This window comes from Sorex fumeus, unplaced genomic scaffold (assembly GCF_029834395.1).
Source record: "Sorex fumeus unplaced genomic scaffold, SorFum_2.1 ptg000098l, whole genome shotgun sequence".
NCBI lineage: Eukaryota > Metazoa > Chordata > Mammalia > Eulipotyphla > Soricidae > Sorex > Sorex fumeus.
In genome coordinates, this window is record NW_026606155.1 from 50,275,876 (window position 1) to 50,299,858 (window position 23,983).

At 39.3% G+C, this 23,983-nt stretch overlaps 1 protein-coding gene across 3 annotated transcripts in view; it reads right to left on the reverse strand.

Moving 5' to 3' along the window:
* Positions 1 to 2,597: 2,597 nt before the first annotated feature.
* TOGARAM1 (TOG array regulator of axonemal microtubules 1) overlaps positions 2,598 to 23,983 on the reverse strand; it is a 62,912-nt gene continuing 41,526 nt past the window's right edge. For all 3 annotated transcript variants that reach the window (XM_056133646.1, XM_056133645.1, XM_056133644.1), the window contains 9 exons: positions 21,937 to 22,042; positions 21,159 to 21,394; positions 20,633 to 20,791; positions 15,983 to 16,109; positions 12,634 to 12,752; positions 8,397 to 8,586; positions 6,388 to 6,607; positions 5,398 to 5,484; positions 2,598 to 3,761 (listed from right to left, as the gene is read on the reverse strand). In XM_056133646.1, the coding sequence (XP_055989621.1) occupies positions 3,508 to 3,761; positions 5,398 to 5,484; positions 6,388 to 6,607; positions 8,397 to 8,586; positions 12,634 to 12,752; positions 15,983 to 16,109; positions 20,633 to 20,791; positions 21,159 to 21,394; positions 21,937 to 22,042 (1,498 nt within the window). In that variant the 3' untranslated portion in view covers positions 2,598 to 3,507. The remainder of the gene's footprint in view (positions 3,762 to 5,397; positions 5,485 to 6,387; positions 6,608 to 8,396; positions 8,587 to 12,633; positions 12,753 to 15,982; positions 16,110 to 20,632; positions 20,792 to 21,158; positions 21,395 to 21,936; positions 22,043 to 23,983) is intronic.

A 23,983-nucleotide genomic window follows, 5' to 3' on the forward strand; every position in this document is an offset into this window, starting at 1 on the left:
GCTAATTTTCTACATCCTATATTTCAAGCCAAAGTGCTCAAACCTCCACTGCAGGACAGAAATAACTCAAAGGGATGAGTCTAGATGGAGGCCAGGGAGACCACAGTAGTCCTTGAGCAGCTTCATGTATAACTGCCTCCTCAAAAAAAACAAAAACAAAACAAACAAAAAAAAGCACCTCTATCACCACTCTCTTTAAGAAAAACCTAAACATTTCAGAACTGACAACATTCCAAAACTTGTTCAGCCTTCCAACTGATTTCTGCAGGAAAGAAAGGGGGATGGGGGTGGGGGAGCGGGTTGGGGGAAGGGAAGGAAAGAGAAGGGAATTCAGAGGAACCTGTGGTTCCATAACAGAACTCAGGTCAGGAAGCTAGCTCTAAGGGTTGGAGCTCAGACTTTGCATGTGGAAAGTGTGGCTGGTTCCCATCCAGAGCACCCTAGGATTAGTCTCCAACATTGCCAGGATTAGACACTACCTAGGTCACCAGGTGTTACTTTCTCCCCAAAATTAAGTTTTGGACAACTATATCTATTGCTTTATTTTGGGCTTTTTTTTTTTTTTTTTTGGTCACACCTGGCGATGCTCAGGGGTTACTCCTGGCTCATGCACTCAGGAATCACTCCTGGCGGTGCTCGGGGGACCATATGGGATGCTGGGAATCGAACCTGTGTTGGCCATGTTGGCTGCGTGCAAGGCAAACACCCTACCCGCTGTGCTATCGCTCCAGCCCCTATTTTGGGCTTATTTTATTTATGCTCAGGGTACCCAGAGGCAACCTCTGTCCCTCATTCCCAATCCAATAGTGCCAACAACTAGGTAAAGGTAAAGGTAAAGGCCCTCCCGTTGATCGTCGATTTGCTCGAGCGGGCCCAATAGGGCCGCGTGTAAGGCGAACGCCCTACCGCACAGCGGGCCGACCCGAGTTCGATTCCTCCGCCCCTCGCGGAGAGCTCGGCAAGCTACCGAGAGTATTCGATATGCCAGACACAGTAACAACAAAGTCTCCAATGGAGACGTTACTGGGCCCGCTCGAGCCAACAACTAGGATTGTTCAATTCTAGGTCCTGACCATGTGACGCTGCTCACCCAGGTGCTTGGGGGAACTCCAGGATGCTGTGTTCCAATGCTAAGGGCTATGAGGTACAGTGGATCAAACTCAGTGTATAATGCAGCACTCTAGTCATTTGAGCTATCTCCCTGGCCCTAAAACTATTGGGTTTCTTGGATTTTTTTTATGTTTTTATTTTTTTTTTGTTTTTAGGACACACATGGCAACGCTCAGGAATTACTCCTAGCTCAGCACTCAATCATTCTTGGCAGTGCTTGGCGGACAATAGATTGGATTTCAGGGATTGAAACTTGGTAGACATTGTGCAAGAAAAGCACCTTACCCACTGTACTATCTTTCTGTCCCCTACAACTACTGCTTTAATGAGACAAATCATAAAAGATTGAAGCAAAGTTTAACAAGGATATCAAAGTTACAAATGAGTGTAACATAGATATGGGTTAAGCCAGAAGCCCATTTACTAGGAATGTTTGTAAAAATGTTGAAAGGATTAAAATAATGAAGAATGTAGCACTGTAGCACAGTCCTCCTGTTGTTCATCGATTTGCTAGAGCGGGCCCAGTAACGTCTCCATCGTGAGACTTGTTGTTTCTGTGTTTGACATATTGAATATGCCATGGGTAGCTTGCGAGGCTTTGCCATGTGGGCGAGATACTCTCAGTAGCTTGCCGGGTTCTCCGAGAGGCTAGAGGAATCAAACCCAGCTCAGCCGAACCGGCTCTGCGGGAGGCAAATGCCCTACCAAAATTAGTCTCTGGCTTCCAAGTATCATCTTTTCAGAGATCTTTTCTTTTGGGCCACGCTTGGCAGTGCTAAACGATCACTCCTGGCAGGATTTAGGGTTTGACCATACAATCAAACCCATGTCAGATTAGTGCAAAGCAAGCGTCCTGCCTACTTATCTCTCCAGCCCCTAGACATATTTTAATTAATAATTTTGGTTTTAGGTGGTAGTAGGCTATAAATGATGGTGGTAGGCTATAACTACTCACAGGTCTGTGCTCTGAAAACACACCTGGCTACATGCAGGGACCATGAGATGCTGGTTATTGAATCTGGGACTCCTATGTGCTAGAATTTATACTTTTACACTTTTCAGACTATTGAACTATCTGTTGATCTCAGCCATCATACGCATAAATACATATATGTGTGTGTTGGTTTTTACTTTGCTTTAGCCATAATTGGAAGTCAGTATTTACTACTGGCTTTGCACTCAGGGATCACTTCTGGTGGGTCAGGGGACTTTATGGGGTGCTGGTGATCAAACCCAGTCCGCCATATGCGAGGCCAGTTCCCTAACCGATATACTAGCAATCCAGCCTCCACCATCATATTTTAGAGAAAAGAAAACTGTGGCATAGAGCTAGCAAGTGACCTGTTCAATTCTGCAATGCTAGAATGATAAAGGAAGTCTACAGAGCATGGTCAGTATTAAGAATAGCAAGTGAGAGTGAGAGGTTAGTATTACAATGCATGATTTCTTTTTCAGAAGTTGGAAAAATAGGACACAAATCACACATCTACAGAAATAAATCTTTTTATTTTATAACATTCCTTTTCTTTTTTTCTTTTTTCTTTTTTTTTTTTTTTAAGATGCATACAGTACTTGTAGCCCAAGAATTCTGAGAAAAGCTATAGAAGACCTGGCACTATTTTTGAGAATCACACAACTGGGCAGCAAAATAACACCTTTATAAATGTCAGGACATATAGAAATAAAATTTAGTGTTTGTACACAAAAATAGGGAAATTACATTCAACACGTTTTCTTAAACGTGCATTTAAAATGTTTAAATGTTCTCTAAAACTTTGGTCATCATGCTTCATTATAACTTGTCAAATTCACAATTATGTAGATGATTAAATTCAAATGGTAAGCAAATATATCACATAAACACAGTAGCAAAAGCAAGCTAATACTGCACAATCATATTAGCAGACTGATTTCAGAAATAAACTTTTCCACAAATAGCACACAAAACTTAGTTTGTGATAACATAGTTCAATGACTTTTCCATCACTTTATAAAATAAGGCTGAGTAATGAGACATAGCAGAACATGATTACATAATAAAAAGTATATTTTTAATTACAAATCTAATTGTACATGTAGGGCAACAAAATGCGATTACTACAGAATAGTGCAAATGAGCAGAACTTTTCTAAAAATATTAAAATTGGATTCATTTCGTGTGCATCAGATTTCATGAATATTTAGGTTACATAAATGTTAGGTTTATATGTGATGGGTACAAGCTGTAAGGTTCATTTAGGACAGATGTGTACTCTAGCAAATAAAAATAGCTACTGACTAAACTTACTGGATGAGGGGTACAGGCACTGAAAATGTAACTTTCAGAAAGTTTCATTTGTTACCATGTAAACAGTTTTTGTTCATCACAAATATTTCATCAAAGATTCATAATTCATTTCAAATAGTCATATCAAGCAATTCCTCTAAATTCTTTTTGATATGTGGTGGTTGACATGTGGCCTGAATTAACAGATTCTGACCCATCTGTGCAAAAAGTGCTTTAGATAATTTAGCTGTAGCTGTTCGTATATTTCCTCCAGCTCCAGGCAGAGAGCCACTATTTGTCATGTTCCCTAAAAGATGCCATAAAACAACCAATACTTTCTGTTCTATGGCATGGGGTTTCCTCTGATAAAGTTCCATAACAATATCTGAAACACAAAAATAAGGTAAACAGTGAGGTTTTCAAAAAATAAATTCGAGGAACTGGGGAGATGACTCAAAGGGTTGGCAAGCGCCTAAGTTCAATACCTGGCATCACATGGTGCTCTGAGCACCATGGGCCTCAGCCCCCACCCCCTCTACAGAGCTGGAAATAGTCCCTAGGCAAATCAGGTGATGCCTCAAAACCAAACAAAAAATAATCCAAGTTCTGTTCATTAGAAATCATACACTCCCAAACATTTAAAAATAAAAATAAACATGTTTTCCTCCCAAAGATTGTAATATTTAAGTATAAAATGACTCATATGATTAGTTCAGATAAAAGTAACAAAGATGGGAATCAAGTTCAAATTCATTTTACTATCCAAATACAGTGAAATATAGACATTAATAAATTCATAAACATTTTTCCCCCTTAAATTCCGGGTCACTGGCTGTGTTTGGAATACCATAAAGGGTACCAGTTTTTGGATGTGGGTTGGCTCCTGGAAGGGACAGGGGACAATATGGAATGCCAGGGATTGAATCTGGGTCAGTGACGTGCAAGACAAGCACCTTATCCAATGTATCACCTCTTCGGGTCTATCTTTTTCTTTTTTATGTATTTTGGGCAACACCTGAAGATGCTCAGGGGTTACTCCTGGCTTTGCCCTCAGGAATTACTCTTGGCAGTGCTAAAGAGACCATATGGGAACCCAGGGATGTAACTCCGGATAGTGGCATGCTAAGGAAATACCCTACCCTCTGTACTATTGCTCCGATCCCATCTCTTGTTCTTAAAACAGTTTTCTATGCACACCAACATTGGATTTTAATAAAAAGTTTTGTTGCACTTTTTTGTATTCTCAATTTTGGTTCACATCCAGTGATGCACAGGGCTTGATCATGGCTCAGCACTCAGGGCCCACTTGTGATGGTGCCTGAAGTGGGGGTTGGTGGTAATGGTGGTGGAGGTGATGGGATGCGTGTGCGCGCGCGGGGCAGGGGGGGAAGGGGAGGGGAAGAGGATAGAACCAGGTCTGACCACATGCAAATCAAGTGTTTTATCTCCAGTACTACCTCTCCTGTCCTTAACCTGCTTATTTCTATTAACAGAAAGATTAATAACTTCAAAAACCAGGATGAAATTAGACCGAAAAAAATTTTTTCAAGGGTGGGAGATACAGCACAGTGAGGCAGGGCACTTGCCCTGCATGCAGCCAACCTGGATAAAATTTCTAGCCACACATATGGTAATGTTTCTAAGTGTGGCGCAAACCCTTCCCCACAAAATATGGGGTAAATGTTTTAAAAGGTGCATATTTCTGGGGTTGAGAAGATAGCTAAATAGGTTGACTACATGCACTGAATGTAGGAGGTCTGAGCTAGATTTGTGACAGGACATGAGTCCTCCAGGCACTGACAGTATTCACACCTGAGCACAGACTTAGGAAGAGCCTATAGATGTGGTCTCAAAACTGAAAGGAAAATAAAAGTGCATTTGTATTATTACACAATTCTATTCCTACTTCAGGGAAAAGATAATAAATTTAATAGTTATTTTAATATTAAATTTAAACATTCATCAATTCACCCATAGTTAATAAAACATTACTTTAGGAATAACAATTAAAAGATATTTACCAGCAAGCTTTTCAGTCATATCCTGCTTCGCTTTCCCATTTAAAAACTGAGCTTTTGTGCAAAATGGTTGTAGAAGTAAGTAATTGTCTAGACAAAAAAGAACAAACAGAGACATGTTTAAAGAATTGTGGAATTTTCCATATTTTCTAATTATATAGCACTGAATGAAAAAAGTATGTAAATAAATATTAAAATGTTTAAATCTACAGATAATCTAATCTTTTTAAACAATTTTAAAATTATTGGGCTGGAGATAAGTCTCAGTCATATATAGCAGATGTCTTGGATATGTAACAGATTAGATAAATATAAATTTAAAATTCTCTATAAACCCTGGGGATGGAGCCAGAAAGAAAAACTAGATCTCTCATATAGTTTTGCTAATAAGAATATAAAGAACATGGTGGCCGCCGCCTCAGAGCTTATTGGACAGCCAGGTATGAGCCAGTGGTGATGGGGCAACTGCAGTTTCATGGGATGGGGGGCAGAACCAGCATGTCCTTCTTGCCCTGCGAGACCTCGAGTTGACCCCACGAGCGGCTCTCTGGCATGGCCATGGACCCACAGGCACACAAACCAATCTCAGAACTATTTGGCTTTTGGCAGAAATCCTTCCAGACTTAATTAGTAAAATATCAGAAATCCAAAATCGTATGGTCTTCATAACCAGCAATAGAAAACAAATTATTTCATGATGCCTTTTCAGCAGGTTTGATTGTTGGGGAAAAAATTCCAAATAATAATGGTGCATCTTTTGTCGAAATAATGAATGTAATCAAAGTAGAGAGAGAGTTAAGTGGAAATCATCTGCCGCACAGGCACAGGGAGGGGTGACATGGGGAGTATATGGGGGTTCTTGGTGGTGGAAAATATGCACTGGTGAAGGGATGGGTGTTTGATCATTGTATGACCGAGACCTGCTGTACTTCCGGCCCTGAGACAGTCAGAAAATCTGAAAGCAAACTCAAGTGACAAAGTAAGATTTCTCACCTACGTATTCACTCAGGGCCTGAATAACATTTGTTGCAGCAGTATAGATGCCTGGGTTCTTGGAATTCAGGTTGTTATCTACAATTGCTGGAATCAACATGTTGATTATGGGAGATAAGTTGTCTTTAAGCAAAGGAATCATTTTGTGCATTGTTTCTAGAGCCACCAAATTTACTTTACTATTGGAATCATGAAGTCGAGATTTGAAAGCATCAAAGATCTAAAAGTAAATTGGCAAATAATTTAAATGTAAATAATCTGTTAAGCAATGATACCTTTTGACATTCCTATAAAATGAGTAATATGCTTATTAACAGTATTTTCCTTTAACATACTATTTAAACACAGGCAAAGACATCAACATACAATTTACTTAACTTAAACATACACCATGGAAACATTATTAAAAAAGTTAGATGCTAAATCTAAGAGAAAGCTTTAAAAATCACCAAAATGAATTAAAATTGAGAAATCTGGCTCAATAGAAAATGACTGATTTCCTGTAAATGTAATAAAAATGCTGTTTTCAGGAAGATGGAAGTTAGATTGGCTAACCTAAAAACCTAAATGTTTGTACTGCTATTCATAGCAGATAGAGACATAAAATTTTACATTAGAGACTTGACCTAGTTCCAGTTTAGATTTCCTTGTTTCTTTTCTATTTGGGTCTACACTTAGCAGTGGGGCCACTCTTGGTAGTGCTCAGGTTCCATTCAATGCAGGGGATCCAACCTGGGCCTCCTGCACATGAAAACTATGTGCAGCAGACAACTGAATATCTTTGCAGCCCCTAGTGAGTTTTTTCTCTTCTTTTGGGGGAGTGTTTGCTGGGGGATCTGGGTCACACCTGGGATGTTTGGGGGCTGCTTGTGGTAATGCTCAAAGTACCACGTGGTGCAAATATTTAAACACTGCACAATTTGAACATGCAATATTCAAAGCATGCAGTTAATTGAGCTATCTCTCTAGACCCCGTTTAGATTTCTTAGAGGTTGGGCAGAGGGAGGGTGGCGGGGTAGTCAGAAAGATTGGGTGTTTGGGCCACAACCTATCATTCCCAGTAGTACTTGAAGGATCATATATGATACTGGAGATTTAACAGTATTGTTTCTAGAGCCACCAAATTTACTTTACTATTGGAATCATGAAGTCAAGATTTGAAAGCATCAATGCTTGCTCTGTACTGTCTCTGTCTTTCTCACTCTCATGTTTCAATTTGAGACTTAGGAGGGTTTTTATTGTGGGGGGGGGGGAAGGGAAGTGGGGGGCGATATCTGGTGATGCTCAGGGGTCACTCCTGGCTCAGCATTAAGGAATTACTCCTATTGGTGTCCCAGGGACTATATGGGATGTTAAGGACTGAGTTGGGTTGGCTGTGTGCAATTCAAGTGTCTTGCTGTACTGTCTCTCAAGCCCCTAGATTTATGAGACTTTAGATTCAATTTAGAATTAAATTTTCTTAATTCTTAACTGATCACTGTAACAATTATTCCTTACTTTCCACAATTCTTTTTTATTTTTTTGTTTGGGGTGTACTCCTGGCTCTATGCTCAGGAATTAACTCCTGCTGGTGCTTGGGGGACCAGACGTGGTGCCAGGGATCAAAAATGAGTCAACCATGTGAAAGGCAAACGTTTACCCACTATACTATTGCTCTGGCCCCAGAACGCTTAACTATTATACATTCAATATATAATAAATGATAAGCAATTTGTTAGTCAGATAAAATGAGCAAAGAATTATTCTGTAAAGTTCAGACCGTTGAAACTCTTTATAACAATTCTGTGTCTGCATAGATTTATACATAAAATATATATACTTCCAAATACCACATAAATATGTGTGTATATATGTGTGTATATATGCATATATATATCAGTAAGTTATTCATATATTATATATATTCCCTCCCACTCTCATTAAGAAGGGTCTTGCCAGACTGGGGAGACAGAGCAATTTTATACATTATTATATACCTCAAATGAGTATTAATTTTGATGCATCCTTACCTTCACAATATTTCCAATAACAAGGTCTTGATTGTTTTCAGTATCTGATAAAAGTTGCTTAATCCCATTAATACGATCTCGAAAATCTTTTGCATTTAATAAACCTGTTATGACTTTAATGTACTCAGCACTTTCTAAGGCATTACGGGGGACTGATTTTCTGGTGACTTCCCGATATTCAGTTACCTCTCTAAATTCAAAGAAAGATAAACTTAATTTCATGTTAATTTCTATAAAAACATACAGAGAATTATCAATATACATTCATTTCCACAAAGATACCAAATAACCTGGTCTACAGTCATAATATCTATGATATTGAAACAGTGAAGTGAAAGAGTGGAATGCCAAGTGGAATGCCAGGTAAACTAGTTATTTAAGTAGACATTTTAATTCTTGCCATGAAGGTATATGAGACTAATACCCAAGGACAATAGAAACAAGGGTCAGGAGAATTGGCCCATGGTTAAAAGCCTGCCTCAAGTGCTAAGGGAGAAGGCAGCGGGATACAGAAGGGACCATTATGACAAAGATAGTTGGAAATGATCACTCTGGATAAGAACTGCATGCTAAAAGTAGGTGAAGGAACAAACAGGATAACTTCTGAGTATCTGTACTACAAACTTTAATGCTCAAATTGGGAAATTGGGGAAGGAGGGATGGAGGGAAGGAGGGGAGAGGGAGAGAGAGAGAGAGAGAGAGAGAGAGAGAGAGAGAGACTGCCATCGATACAGGCTGGGGAAGGAAGGGTTACAGGAGGGAAAGTGACACTGGCCCCTGGTGGTAGGAAATGCACACTGGTGACTGATGGAAGGATGGGTGTTAGAACACTATATAACTGAAACCCAACTATGAACAGCTTTGTAACTGTGTATTGCATGGTGATTCAATTAAAATAAAATAATAGTTCATATAATAGTTCAAAAATTGTGGAAGACTAAATTCAGTAACTTCATTCTGATTTTTCTTATAAAAATTTGTGGCTTTTCCAAACCTCTGCTTATACCATGAACAGACATGATTTTGTTAAACTATAATTAAGTATGTGCTGGAGCGATAGCACAGCGAGTAGGGCATTTGCCTTGCATGCAGCTGACCTGGGTTCAATTTCTCCACCCCTCTCGGAGAGCCCAGCAAGTTACCGAGAGAGTATCTCACCTGCACGGCAAAGCCTGGCAAGCTACCCGTGACATATTCAATATGCCAAAAACAGTAACAACAAGTCTCACAATTTGTTGTGAGACATTACCGGTGCCCACTTGAACAAATTGATGAATAATGGGAGGACAGTGCAATAGTTCATATAAAAACATAAAAATAAAATAGATAATAGATGGCTGGTGGTGGAAGATAGGAGACCAAAGGAAGCCCCCAGCCAGGCAACCCTCTCTTTGTTCCAATGCTCAGAGAGATGGCAAAACAGCAGGGATCTCACTTACACAAATGGGGGTAGACATTAAGGAAAGCCGAGGAGACAAGGAGCCACTGGGAGTACAACTCGAGAGGCTCAGGTTAGAGAGCAGCATACCCTAGTAAGGGGACATAGGTGATAAGTCTCCAGTTACAGATTCCAAATGAAGAACACATACACTGAATACAAAATGGTATAGAGACAAAACTGTGCCATTGCACACTGGAGGTGAGCAGGGGGCTAGGGACAGGACCTAGGACATGGATAAGAGAGGCCCAGACAATGGGGAAGAATACAGACCGGCCTACTTAAATTGCATACAAAGCATATGCTCAGCTACTGAACTATACCATACTTCACCTACTGAAATATACCATATTTCCAAAAATACATAGATTCAATCTGTCTGAGAAAATAGCTGATTAACCCAAACTGAGAAAAAGCTACAATATAGTTGCGAAAAAAATTATTTTGAAAGACTGGCACATGGTATATGCTCAATAAATGCTAAACAGGCATTTGGGGGGGCCTGGGGGGAGTCAGTGTCAAAAATAAACTATTTTGAATAAATATCTGACCCACGATCTTGTTTATATGGAAGTATAGCAGATTTTGATTTCTAGGGCCTAGGAGTATACAAGATTTCTCATTCCTTTGTTTTTGTTTTGTTTTCTGGTGCTGAAGATTGAAAATTAAACCTATGAGATCCTCCCAAATGCAAGGCAAGTGTTTTACCATTTATCTCTAATGACATTTTTTCATTTCTTTTATTTGGAATGAGGAAGGATGAACTTGTCCCCCACGCTCACCCTCACCCCGTTTAAAAAAAAAATCTTTATGTGTAGGTACACACACACACACACACACACTTTTTTTTGTTTGCTTTCAGGGGGTATTGGGGTTAAACCCAGTGATGTTTAGGCATTACTACTGGCTCTGCACTCAGGAATTACTCTTGACGGTGCTCAGGGGACCATATGGAATGCCAGGGACAGAACCAGGGTCAGACACATGCAAGGCAAGCACCCTACTGTCTCCACTGCCATTTCTTGTTGATGCTGGATCACACCCACCAGAGCTCAGACCTTATTCCTAACTCTCTATTTGGGGATCAATCCTGGAGGGTAAAGAAAATGCCCAACTCACTATTAGGCTTTATTTATTTTTCTCTCTTTTTTTTTTCTTTTTCGCTTTTTTGTTGTTTTTTGTTTTGGGACTATACCTGACAGTGGCCAGGGCTTTCTTTACTTCTGGCAGTACAGTGCTGGGCGTTAATGCAGTGTTTGGGTCAGGTGCACGCAAGGCAAACACCCTACCCACTGTACTATCTCTCTGGCCCCTGCAGTACCTTTTTTTTTTTTAAATTCTTCACCAAGAATTACAGTAAGTGATTAGTTCAATAATTCAAATGTCTTATTTAAGAAAAAAAAAATTGGGGGGGGCGGGGGAGTTAGGGTGGCAGAGACAGTTTGTCCCTCTGCCACATGGAAGCATAGACAGTTTGTCCCTTCCAGTCTCCCTGCCCCTTCGGGATCCTGGCTGTCATGCCCACAAACTGCTTCCAGGCCATATTTAAGTGCCCCACTGGCCCTGATCCAGAGACTTACAAATAAATCTCAAAATGGATCAGTTCCCTACTGAGATGTCTCTGACCCCAATCATTTACACACTTAGAATTCCAGGAGTGTGCATGACCTCTCATGACATTCATAATAAGCAACAGAAAATAAATTATTTAGAATGTGTGGCAGGCAGGCTTGAATGGTGGTAGAAAAATGTGAAATAATGATGATGGGAAGGTATAATAGTGGTAGAATTGATGTTGATATATTGAATGTAATCGATTAATGTGAACAACCTTATGAAAATAAAATTTTAAAATAATAACAAAACAAAACAAAAAACCAACTTTTAAAAGTCCAATAAATAAAATGGGTTGGAAAGATAGTACAATGGTTATGGTGACTGTCTAGCAGGCCCCACATGGTCCTCCGAGCACCACTGAGAACAACCTGGTGGGATTTTTAGGTGTGTTTGAAATCTGGCCCTCAATCCAAAAAAAGAGATACATTTAAAAAATAGGGCAGGTGGGGCTGGCATGATAGCACAGCGAGGAGGGCGTTTGCCTTGCACGCGGCCGACCCGGGTTTGATTCCCAGCATCCCATATAGTTCCCCAAGCACTGTCAGGAGTAATTCCTGAGTGCATGAGCCAGGAGTAACCCCTGTGCAACGCCAGGTATGACCCAAAAAGCAAAAAAAAGGAAAAAAAATAGGGCAGGAGAGTTAGTTCAGTAGGCAAGGCACTGGTATTGCATGTGGCCAAACCTGGTTCAATCAACAGCACCTGAGCACTAGGAACAATGATCCCAGGGTATAGTCCAAAAATCCTTCCCAAATAAATATATAAAAATTAAATTCTGGGGCCACAGATATAGTAGGGGATTAAGGAGATTGCCTTGCATGCAGCAGACCCTGGTTTGATACCTAACAGCATAAAGTCCTCCAATCATCACCTAGTGTCATCCTGGAGGTCCCCAAATACCACTAGATGTGATCACCGTGCACCCTGGAATAATTTTCAGCACCACAGGACTCTCATAGCACTGAACCTTTGGGATCTCACACTGAACTGCAGGTCCAAGAATTGCCAGAAGAGGCACTCTGAACACAGCTTGGGAGACATAACCCAATAAGTAAACAAACAAACAGAGTCCATTAAATTCTGAAAATTACTCCTGGGATAGTTTATAAAAGTATGCAAATGAGACTATTATCTCTAGGAAGTAATCTAATGATTTAAATAATAAACTTTAAATAATCCTACCTTTCACCTGAACTGAAAGCATCTCTAGAAACAGATGATGATTTTGTACTTCCAACACAGCCAGTATGAGATCTTCTTCCTTTTGCCGAAGGAGTATCTAGGAGTATCTCCCCCAAACCCTATAAGTAAATATAATGAAAGTCAGTATAAAAAATAATAGCACTAGTCAAGAGAAATAAACTACATAAACTAATTTTCATAGCAGCCATTTTTATAGGTCTGAAAACATTTTAATAGTCTACACAGAAAAGTTATATTAAGGGCTGGAGCAACAGCACAGTGGGTAGGGCATTTGCCTTGCACGTGGCCAACCTGGGTTTGATTCCTCTTGTCCCTCTCGGAGAGGCCGGCAAGCTACCGAGAGTATCCCACCCGCACGGCAGAGCCTGAAAGGTTCCCGTGGCGTATTTGATATGCCAAAAACAGTAACAAGTCTCACAGTGGAGTCATTAATGGTGCCCACTAGAGCAAATCAATGAACACCGGGACGACAGTGCTACAGTGCTACAGTAAGTATATATAAATTGCAGATGTATAAAATACTTTGTAAATCAGGAGTTAGCACTGTTAGCACTGTCCTCCTGTTGTTCATCAATTTGCTCGAGTGGGCCCAGCAACGTCTCCATTGTTTGACTTGTTGTTACTGTGTTTGGCATTTCGAATACATCAAGGGTAGCTTGCCAGGCTTTGCTGTGTGGGTGAAAAACTCTTGGTAGCTTGCCAGGCTCTCGGAGAGGGGTAGAGGAATCGAACCCAGCTCGGCCAGGCCAGCAGCTTGCAAGGCAAACACACTACTGCTGTGCTATTAATCAAATATGATATCAACTAGTAGAAAACTATGTGGGATTGGATAACTGTTCAATTTGGGGCAGGAGCAATAATACAGTGGTTAGGGAGCTTGCCTTGCATACAGCCATCCTGTTTTCGATCCCCAAGATTCCATATGGTTCCCAAGTCCCACCAGAAGTGATTCCTGAATGCAGAACCAAAAGTTCTGAGCACCACAAAGTGTGACCCAAAAACAAAACAAACTCCCCCCAAAAAAATCTCACAAAAATAAAACCAATCCCCCTACAAACCAAACTGCTCACAATTTTTTTTTTGTTGTTACAGGGGATTCAACCAAGAACATCATACATATAAGGTATGAGCTTCATCACTGGGCTATATGACCCCAGCCATAAAATCTTTTAAAATATACTATCTTATATATTGCTAATCTGTTATATATAATATATATGCAATATATATGTTGTATATATTATATTACATTTTGGTTTTTATATATACATTATATCTTGATTTTTTTTTTTGCTTTTGAGTCACATCGGATGGTACTAAAAGCTTATTTCTAGTTCTCTGTGCTCAGGGATAACTCCTAGTGAGGTTCAGGTCATCATATGAGGTGCTAGGGATCAAATTCAGGTCAGCCATCTACAAGGCAAATACCATATCCACCATACTCTCTCCAGTCCCTAACAGGCATTTTAACTATTTATAAACTAAATTAAAATCTTTAAGATCAATGGTTAAAAAAGAGTGCTCTAAAGTGTATATCACTGTAGATCTTTGAAATCATTATGCTTTCATAAATTAATCACTGAAAATCACTATGCTTTCATAAATTAATCTCAACCTAAAGTTATCAAAGAAAAATGGCTTAAATTACTACAGATTAACTCCATGGTAATAAAAATAAGTTTTGCAAAAATAAAGCATGCAAACAGAGCATATATTTATGAATCCTTTTTTTTTTTTTTGGAGGAGGGGGTAAACCACATCAAGTTGTGCTAAAAATTTACTCCTGGCTCTGCACACAGGGATCACTCCTGACAGGGCTCAGGAGGTCATATGGGATTGAACTTGGGTGGGCTCTGTGCAAAGCAGGTGCCCTACTCACTGTACTATTGCTTGTAACTTCTAAAATTTCCATTACAATGTACCAAGTTTCAAGCCTCCATTTGAGTTTTTTGCAGGGGGAGGAGGGCTGAAGCGATAGCACAGCAGTAGGGCGTTTGCCTTGCTTGCAGCTGGCCCAGTTGAACCGGGTTCGATTCCTCTGCCCCTCTTGGAGAGCCTGGCAAGCTACTGAGAGTATTTCGCCCGCACAGCAAAGCCTGGCAAGCTACCCATGATGTATTCAATATGCCAAACACAGTAACAACAAGTCTCACCATGGAGACGTTACTGGGCCTGCTCGAGCAAATTGATGAACAACAGGAGAACAGTACTAAAAAGTGCTAAACAGTGCAGGGGGAGGGCAGGAGCAGGGAAAGGTGAGAGCAGGTCACACCTGGTTGTGCTCAGGGCTCACTCCAGGCAGTTCTCAGGATACTTAAAGACTCTATGTAGTGCTGAGGGAATTTGTGTGTGTATGTGTATGTGTGCGTAATCTATAATGCATTTTAACAACTGCAGTACTAAGTAGATAATGTCAAAAAATTTTTATTAAACAAAAGCTTGAGGGCCAGAAAAGACAGTACAGGAGTTAAGGCACTTGCCTTGCAATTGTCTCACTCTGATTTAATTATATCTATATCTATGTAATTAATTGAACATATGTATTCAAATTATATTCTAGAGTATTATCAGAGTAATAAAGAGTATAATTCCTATTCTTCACCTGGACCAATAATCTTTGTTTTGAAATCTGTTTATAAAATAAATGTTTCCAGGGCTGGAACATAACTCAAAGGGCTAGTATACATGTCTGGCACGTATGAAGCCCTAAGTTCTGTGTCCAGCATGATCTGGTCTTTCAAACACCATAGAATTAGGTCCTGGCAAGGTTCACTCCATGGCTTGAAGGCCAGCCACACATGCTAGGGGATAAGGTAGCTCAGATAGAGAAGGGAACACCAAGTAAAGGTTGTTGGGAATATCCTTCCAGGATGGGAGATGCATGCTGAAAGTAGACTATAGACTGAACATGATTGCCACTCAATGCCTCTTTTGCAAACCTCAGCACCCAAAAGGAGAGAGAGAACAAAAGGGATTGCCCTGCCACAAAGGCGGGGTGGGGTGGGGGGGATGGGGTGGGAGGGTGGGAAGGCTACTGAGATCACTGGTGTTAGAGAATGGGCACTGACAAAGGGATTGGTACTCAATCATTGTATAACTGAAACCCAAGCACAAAAACTTGTAAGTCTACAACTGTACCTCATGGTGTTTCACTAATAAAAATTAAAAAAAAAAATTTAGTCCTGGTGGCTCCATGATCCCTCAGCCTTAGCAGCATGGAATCATCACTCCTGCTAAACCAAGTTACTACTGTGTCCGTTAATACTGATGAGGAGCCACACAATATAGAAAACAAATTTAAATATATAAAATGAATATTTCCACAAACCTTTTGCCGCAAGTTTTTAACAGAGTCCTTAATGTAGGGTAAATCTTTAGATGGGATGTACTTTTCAAGCATTTTATCAAAATTAGGATGACCCATCATGAGGAAAAGCATCTTTCGACCATAATACCTATGAATAGTTAACAAGTATGTAAGCAAAATACACATCTTATAAGTTTATTTCCATCTTCTTCCTTTTTTTCAATTACAAAAATCAACATCGAGATTATCATCACTATTTTAATTCACTAAACTACGTACAAGAATTGAACAAGGGATTACAGATTCTCCTGTCTATCCTTTTGCACCCAGAAATAAAAAATATAGCCTCAAATCTTTTTGCTTTGTGTCAAATGGAGAGCTAAGACTTTTGGCTCTATTTTCAGGTACATCAGAGATTAAATAAGACTGAAATATGGCAGAACTGTGAGTTAAAAGTTTGTCTTTGGGCTGGGCACCTTGTTCAGAGACATTTTGCAGTTCATTAGTATGCCAGACATGGAGTTTGAGTCAAACTTTCCTAGATTCTGTATTTCTGAGTTTCTATTTTTCCTAGCCCAAACTTACCTGTATTTCAAGTCTTCAACAAGCTGTTTTCTGCTATCCAAAATGCATCTAAATTTAGTTGCATTGTTTCATATATTCCAGGTTACAAATATATAACTTCTTCCAAATTAGGTCTTTTATATGTTACATGAATTTAAAAATAATTACTTTAATAGCATTTTTTCCACACCTAGTGATGCTCAGGGCTTATTACTGGCTCTGTATTCAGGAAATATTCCTGGTGGTGTTCTGGGGACCATATGGGATTTCAAGGGTCAAAGCCAGGTGGGCCTTGAGCAAGGCAAACACCCTACCTGCTGTACTACCACTCTGGACCCTTAGAACAGTATCTTAAGTCAAGTAAATACATAATGAAAGTATTTTTGGATAGAGGGTCCTTATAATACCCCATAATACCATATTATTTTTTAAAAAGATTGACCCCCAAAATAAAATATTTGTTTTCTTTTTCTTAAATTAGTTATACTTAAGTCAAAACTTAAAAATTTAGGATTTGGAACGTGTAGGACTTGAAGAACCAACAAATCGCAGATTTTCTTTACCATTTCCAGCAGTGCTTAAAGGTAACTCCCAGCTAGGACCTAAGAACTAACTCCCAGAGGTACCTGGGGACCACATGGTAGCAAGGTTCAAACCAGGGCCTCTTGCATGCAAAATATACACTTCACTCCTTTGAGCTCTAAAGGCTCCAACAAATCTAAATTTTGATTCTGTAGGTCTATCATGGGTCTTAGTGGCACGAGTATGGGTCAAATAAGTAAACAATAAAGGTACAAAATGCAAATTGATAAAATGGAAAATTAGCATTCATTTCATAATTTTAATTAAAACTTGTATTCGATCAACGGGAGGGCCTTTACCTTACCTTATTATTGCTAGAGCAATAGTACAATGGGTAGGCTGGTTGCCTTGCATGTAGCCAATCTATGGTCCCCTGAGCACTTCCAGGAGTAATTCTTGAGTGTAAAGCCAGAAGTTACCCCCTGAGCACTGCTGGCTGTGACTCCCAAAGTCAAAATACACTAACAAACAAAAAAGTTTTGGCAGTGGTAGAGGTCAAACTCAAGGCTTCACACATGTAAGGCAAATCCTCTACCCAAAGAATTACATCTCCAGTCCCACTTTTAATATTCCAATATTAAAACTTTAAATCAATATCTCAAGAAATGACAAAGATGAGAAGAAATACTCTGTTATTAAGGAAAGTTTAAGATGTATATGAAACTACCATTTCAAATTGATTTTTTCTAAATAGTCTATTATAACCCAGTCCTTGTAAATTGTTTTGAACTTTACTGCAATATGCAGAACCTCCCAAATGGTTCCCCAAAGAAGTTATTCAGATCCCTAAAATCTGTGACCATAAAGAGATATAAATCAAGGATTATGCTTCATGGGCCAACATTTGTGCAGCTTCAAAACAGGAAAATATTCTAGGTAGATTTAATCTAATTACACAGGTTCTTAAAAGCAAAGGGCTCTGGGGGGAGTAGCAAAAGAACTCATAGAGATTCTAAGAGGATATATTATTGATAACTTGAAGATCGGGGGGGCTGTGTAAGAATTTGAGTATATGTAAGAAGTTGACAGAGCTCTAGTTAAGAGCCAAAATGGAATGCGAATACTTGTACCATAATCACAAGATACTGAATTTGCCTAATAATTTGAGAAAGTTTTAAAGCAAATTATTCTAAAGACTTAGATATAAAAGATAGAGTCCTCCATAGGTCTGAGGATGCAGATCAAAGGGAGAGCACATGCTTTAAATGTCTGAGGCTCTGGGTTTAATCCTAAATCCCACCTCATCTACCACCCAATAATGGAACCTGAATTGTCATTGCCTTGATTCCAGCTTTGCCAAAGCCTCATGAGAAGAACCTAAGCAGAGGCAGACACTTGCCACTCTATTCCACTTTTGTATGTGGAGGAAGACAGAGCCGGGTTACACACATTCCAGCTTTGTATAGTCCCATGAAAAACAAGCCGTCGCCTTCTCCAGATGGAACCCCGGTGACCATGAATCTCTACAAGCACAGCTCAGGAACGAGGGAACCAGGACATTTCCTCCAAACTGCAATGGGGCCTGCCCGGCTCCCATGCAACCTCTGGTTCCAGAAGTCATGCCCACAGCCCGCCACCCAGCGCCATCTTTACAGCACACAGCAACAAAGAACACCGCTGGAGAGCACCACAGCTCCTGGAGAATGCTCCAGGTCCCAAACAGAGCTGATCTCACCGGGAGGTCCCAGATGGGGTAGGTGCTGCATCCCGCCTTCTCTTGGTGGAACCCCAGTGACCATGAGTCTCTATAAGCATAGCTCGGGCATGCAGGAACCAGGACATTTATTCCAAACCCCGCGGCCACATAAGCGGCTGCGCGACATCTCCTTATATATACAAAGTGATCAATGGAAAGTAAATCATCCAACATTTCTCCCTGAAAATCAGGCTTAACTCTTTTGCAAATCACAACACTCAAAAGAAGAGAGAGAACAGAGGGGAATGCCCTGCCACAGAGGTAGGGTGGGATGGGGGGGGATGGGGGGAGGGAGGGATACTGGGATCCGTGGTGGTCGGAAATGGGCACTGGTGGACGGATGGGTATTCGAAATAAAAAAATTAATTAATTAATAAATAAATAAATAAATAAAACCTTAAAAAAAAAAAAGCCCTGACCCCCTGCCAAACTTTTAGGCTAAATAATCAAAAGCTAAAAACACACATAATTTTACGGCACTATATTTGTGAAAATTTATTGACACAGCCATAGAAAGCCAATACAGTTATTTTTTGTTTTGTCTAGGGGCCACACCTTATGGGATATCAGGAATCAACTGGGTTGGTCTTGTGCAAAGCGAGTGTCCTACCTGCTATACCCTGCCCCATACATTTATTCTATGTCAGTTTGGGTACAATGATTTCCACAAATTAACTCCAGTCACCTAAAGTAATAAACATCTATCCTTTAAAATATTAATAACTTGATATCTTTCTTCAGTCCTATGAACTCAGGATCCTCCCTCTTTCAACTACCTCTTGTAATCTATCTTTATAAAGAACAACTAAAAATGCTTAGATTTTGTATGAAACATTATCAATAACATAGACCAATATTACAGATTTTACAAATGTGGAAACGGGGACAAATAGGTCAAATAACTTCCTTACAGACCAGCAATGACAGAACCTAAGGATTGAAATTAGATTTCTGACAACTTCCAAAATTCCAGTTACCACTACAGCTAGTATAATATCCAAATCTCAAATTACACGTCTTATTTTTCTGATTATTTTGGGGGGCAGGTGGAGCAGATGGGTCATACCTAGTGATGCTCATGGGATAGTCCTGGCTCTGTGATCAGGAGCGAATCCTGCTGATATTCAGGGGACCATATACGGTACCAGGGATTAGAATTGAAGTTAGAGGGGCATAAGCAACTTAATATCCCTGGTCCCTCTCTGACTGTTCCCAACCCTCTGAAATTGCTCTTTGAGTACAGCAATCCAAAATTCAGACTAGTTTTATTATTTCTCTTATTTTGGGTTTTTGTTTTTTATTTTGCCACAACTAATTGTGTTTAGGAAACCATGTGGAGTTGGAGATCAAGTCCCAGCCCTCAGGCTATGTCTCTGGCTCAGAGATACAAAAAATTTTCTAAGTGCATATATGTCACATTTCAAGGATTATGTGCTATCCATTTTGTTTTTTCATGTTTTTCTATCTCCTTGATAATATTTGATTTGGAAAATATATAATTTTCCTCTAAACGCATTACCTTACATTTGCCCACAATGAAGTTCTTCTGCCACTTTTCTGCCCACTCATAGTCGTGTGCCGTTTTCATGCAGTTCATCCCTGTGACATGGCATCTCACTACCCAGAAGTATGTAGTGTCATCTGTAAATTTGGAGAATTCACTGTGCACTCCCTCAAGATCATTTGCAATTGGTTAAAAAAGACTATCCCCCAGCATCAATTCCTGAGAACCCAGGTGTCCATTTTAGAAAAACATTTATTCTTAAGTTCTTTAATTACTTTAAGCCCTTAAATGACAGACTCTGCAAATACCATTAGCTGTTACTTACCTGGTTTCTTGCGAACTGTCCTGAGCAAACTTAGCAGCTGCTGGTAATATACGATCGGCCATATCCTTTGTTCCAGATAAAATACGCTCTGGTTCCATAAATTCCACTACATCTGATAAGTGCTGGGCAGTACATCTTCTTACTGCAATGTGTAAATGACTATAAAAGAAAAAAAAAGTCAATGAAAATCCTGTTGCTATGTAATCCATTCAATAAAAAAAACACTTTCAGAATTAAATAATTATTCCACTCCTAGCATTCAACAATCATCCATGAGGGTTAAATGAAAATTTATTTTCATTAGCTATCCATCCCTAGAAGTTCAAAACAAAAAGTTCATAATCAATGATAAACACTTAGTTCCAGAATTATGAATGAGAATTTTAAGAAAAACATCCAATGTGTTAGCATACAATGTTTATTACAGAGTGATAATTTTAAAATTTTTTGGCAGAAATTACGTTGAAATTTGCTTGTTCTTTCCTATACCCAAAATGAAGTTTAAAGGCATGTTAGGAATTAATACCTTTGTCCTCCATTAATAAGAGAAACAACTGCGCGTGCAGGAGTGACATTATTGACCATAGCTCTCAAAGCTTTGTCAACATCTTCTCTTATAAATGTATTTGACTCTCCAGCCTTGTGCAACAAAACTTTCACTGTAGTATCTAGTTCTTGATCCATGCTCTTTTTCAGGTAAGTGAAAAGATCACTTAAACAGACCACAGCAGCACGTGAAACTCCAGAGCGTAAATTTTTCACCTAAAAAAAATTTCCAAAATGTATATTTTGCTGATATTCTGAAAGAAAATCAGTAATAATGACCTTGAAACCAAATTTATCATTAAAGCAGTATGTCCTAATATCTAATGCCCTAAAAGAAAACATGTATTATCATTTAACTAAACATAAGTCTGCTCACATCATCATGGGGAGGCGGGGGGAAGAGGGGAGAGTTTGGACCATACCAATCAGTGCTCAGGGCCATGTGATGCTAGGGATCAAATGAGGTTGGTCACATTTAAGGTAAGCATCTTAGCCCATATTATGTATTTTTTCATACTATTTTAATGCTAAATAAATGTGTTAGGGGCCAGAGAAATAGGAGATAGTATAGGGTATTTTCCTTGAAATCAGCTAAACCAAGTTTGGTTTCTGAAACCATATATAGTCCCCAGAACCCCACACAGTGCCAGAAGTAAGCCCTGAGCATTGTCAGGTATGACTTCATCAAGTAAATAAATAAATAAATGTGGTATACTGTTATTCAAACAATCCTTCACTTAGCTTAAAAATAAGTTTACCTCTTGAACTACTGCAAAACTTGTTTCATGCAACTTTGTGTTCAATATTTCAGAATGAAAAGCAGCTAAGCATCTGATAAAATTCAGCCCCTCAATTTTTTTCTCCCTGTAGAAAAAATAGACAAATGACAAAATCACTTATTAAAGATGTTTTTATTTATATTTTTAGATTACCCATTAAATTCTGCCTATTTTCCCTTGCTACTTAAGAATCTCAAATAAAAAATATGTCAAATTTTATTTGCTCCAATAGTTCTCTTTTATGATCTGAAATACCTTGTTTGTTTTTGTTTTGGGGCAACACCTAACAAATCCTGGCTCTGCATTTGGGAATACTCCTGGTGCTCCTCAGGGGACCATGTCGGAAGCCATGGATAGAACTCAGGTCAGCAGTGTGACAGGGAAGCACCCTACCCACTTTACTATCCTCTGGCCCATCAGAATATCTATTGAAGAGTCATACCGATACTAAGAAACTTGGTTCATTCATTGTAAATAAAAAAGGAGACTATGTTCCTGAGTAAGAATTTGCTCCCTGTCCTACTCAGAGAAGGGACATGAATGGTACACAGAACAAGAGAAAGTAGTGAAACAAAAACCGAAAGAAAAATGGCCTATTAGCTTATGGGTGAATATGTAATCCAAGGGTAGAAAAACAACAGATGCTTTTGAATTTGTATTTCTTTTTGACTCTGTGGTCTAATGAAACAGATGGAAGTTACATAGACATTAACAAGAAGTGGATTTTAGGGGCTGGATCAATAGTACAGTGGGTGGGGCGTTTGCCTTGCATGTGGCCAACTCAGGTTCCATCCCTGGTATCACATATGGTCCCCCGAGCACCACCAGAAGTAATTACTGAGTACAGAGCCAGTAGTAAACACTGAGCATTGCTAGGTGTGATCCCATAAGAAAAAAAAAAGTGCGGGGGGACCGTTGATTTTTAGATGTAACATTTTCAATGTGTTGATTTTAAAATGTGAGCTAAAACAAGTTTCCTTATCGATACATTGTTATTTACATTTTTAAAAAATTTAAATTCACTGAATACAAAAAAAATAGAAAAGACCATGGTCACAGGAGTAAGCTAAGGTTCACAGTAAGGAAGTATTAAGTGGCGAAAGGTAACTGGAAATTCACAGAACTCAATCTGGATCACTGAGTTTGGTGAATGGAAGGGGCCTCTGAGATGGTAGAGGGAAGTGGCCTGTATGCTGGTGGCCAATATGCTGTTGGAATCATGCATGCATGAAACCATCACTAACAGTACTATAAATAACATTATCTCAAGAAAAGATTTGTTTTTTAATGACTAACCCAAGGTAACAAAAGAAAATTCTGAATTTTTTTATTTCAAAAATTCATCTTTTGTAAGTTTAAACAAACAACTTACAGGTTAGATGCAGAAACAACTAATTTGCATTTATACACAAAAGTAAACAACAGAGAGTAGATTTCAGAAAATAGACTTAAAAGAGAAAAAGAAATTAAAAAGTGGCTGAAGGATTTTTACCCGAATTTTGTCAAAACTATATATTCTAAGGCTTAAGAACAGATCTCGTACAGATTAGCTTTCAGGGCAGGAAAGACAGCACAGGGGATAAAGTGCTTACCTTGCTTATAGCTGACCCTGATTCAATCTCTGGTGTAGCATGGTTCCCAGAGCACTGCCCGGAGTGACCCCTATACACAGAGCCAGGAGTAGCCCTGAATACCACTGGGGATGGAGTACAACTCAAAAAACTTTAAGTAAAAACTTAAAAACTGCAACATTTGTTTTGTGTGTATAAGATCGTGCATTCAGTCCATAGCACCAAAATAGAAAGCCAAAATAAAATATGGAGCAGAGCCAGGTATGGCCCCAAAACCAAGATAAACAAAATAAAAAAATTTTTAATTTGGCAGGGCCGGGGAGAATAGGGGAACACACTAAGGGGGTGTTCAGGGGCTATTCCTGGCTCTATACTCAGGAGTGACCCTTGGCAGTACTTGGGTCACTGTATAAATTGCTGGGAATACAATCCTGGTTGGATGCATGCAAGGCAAG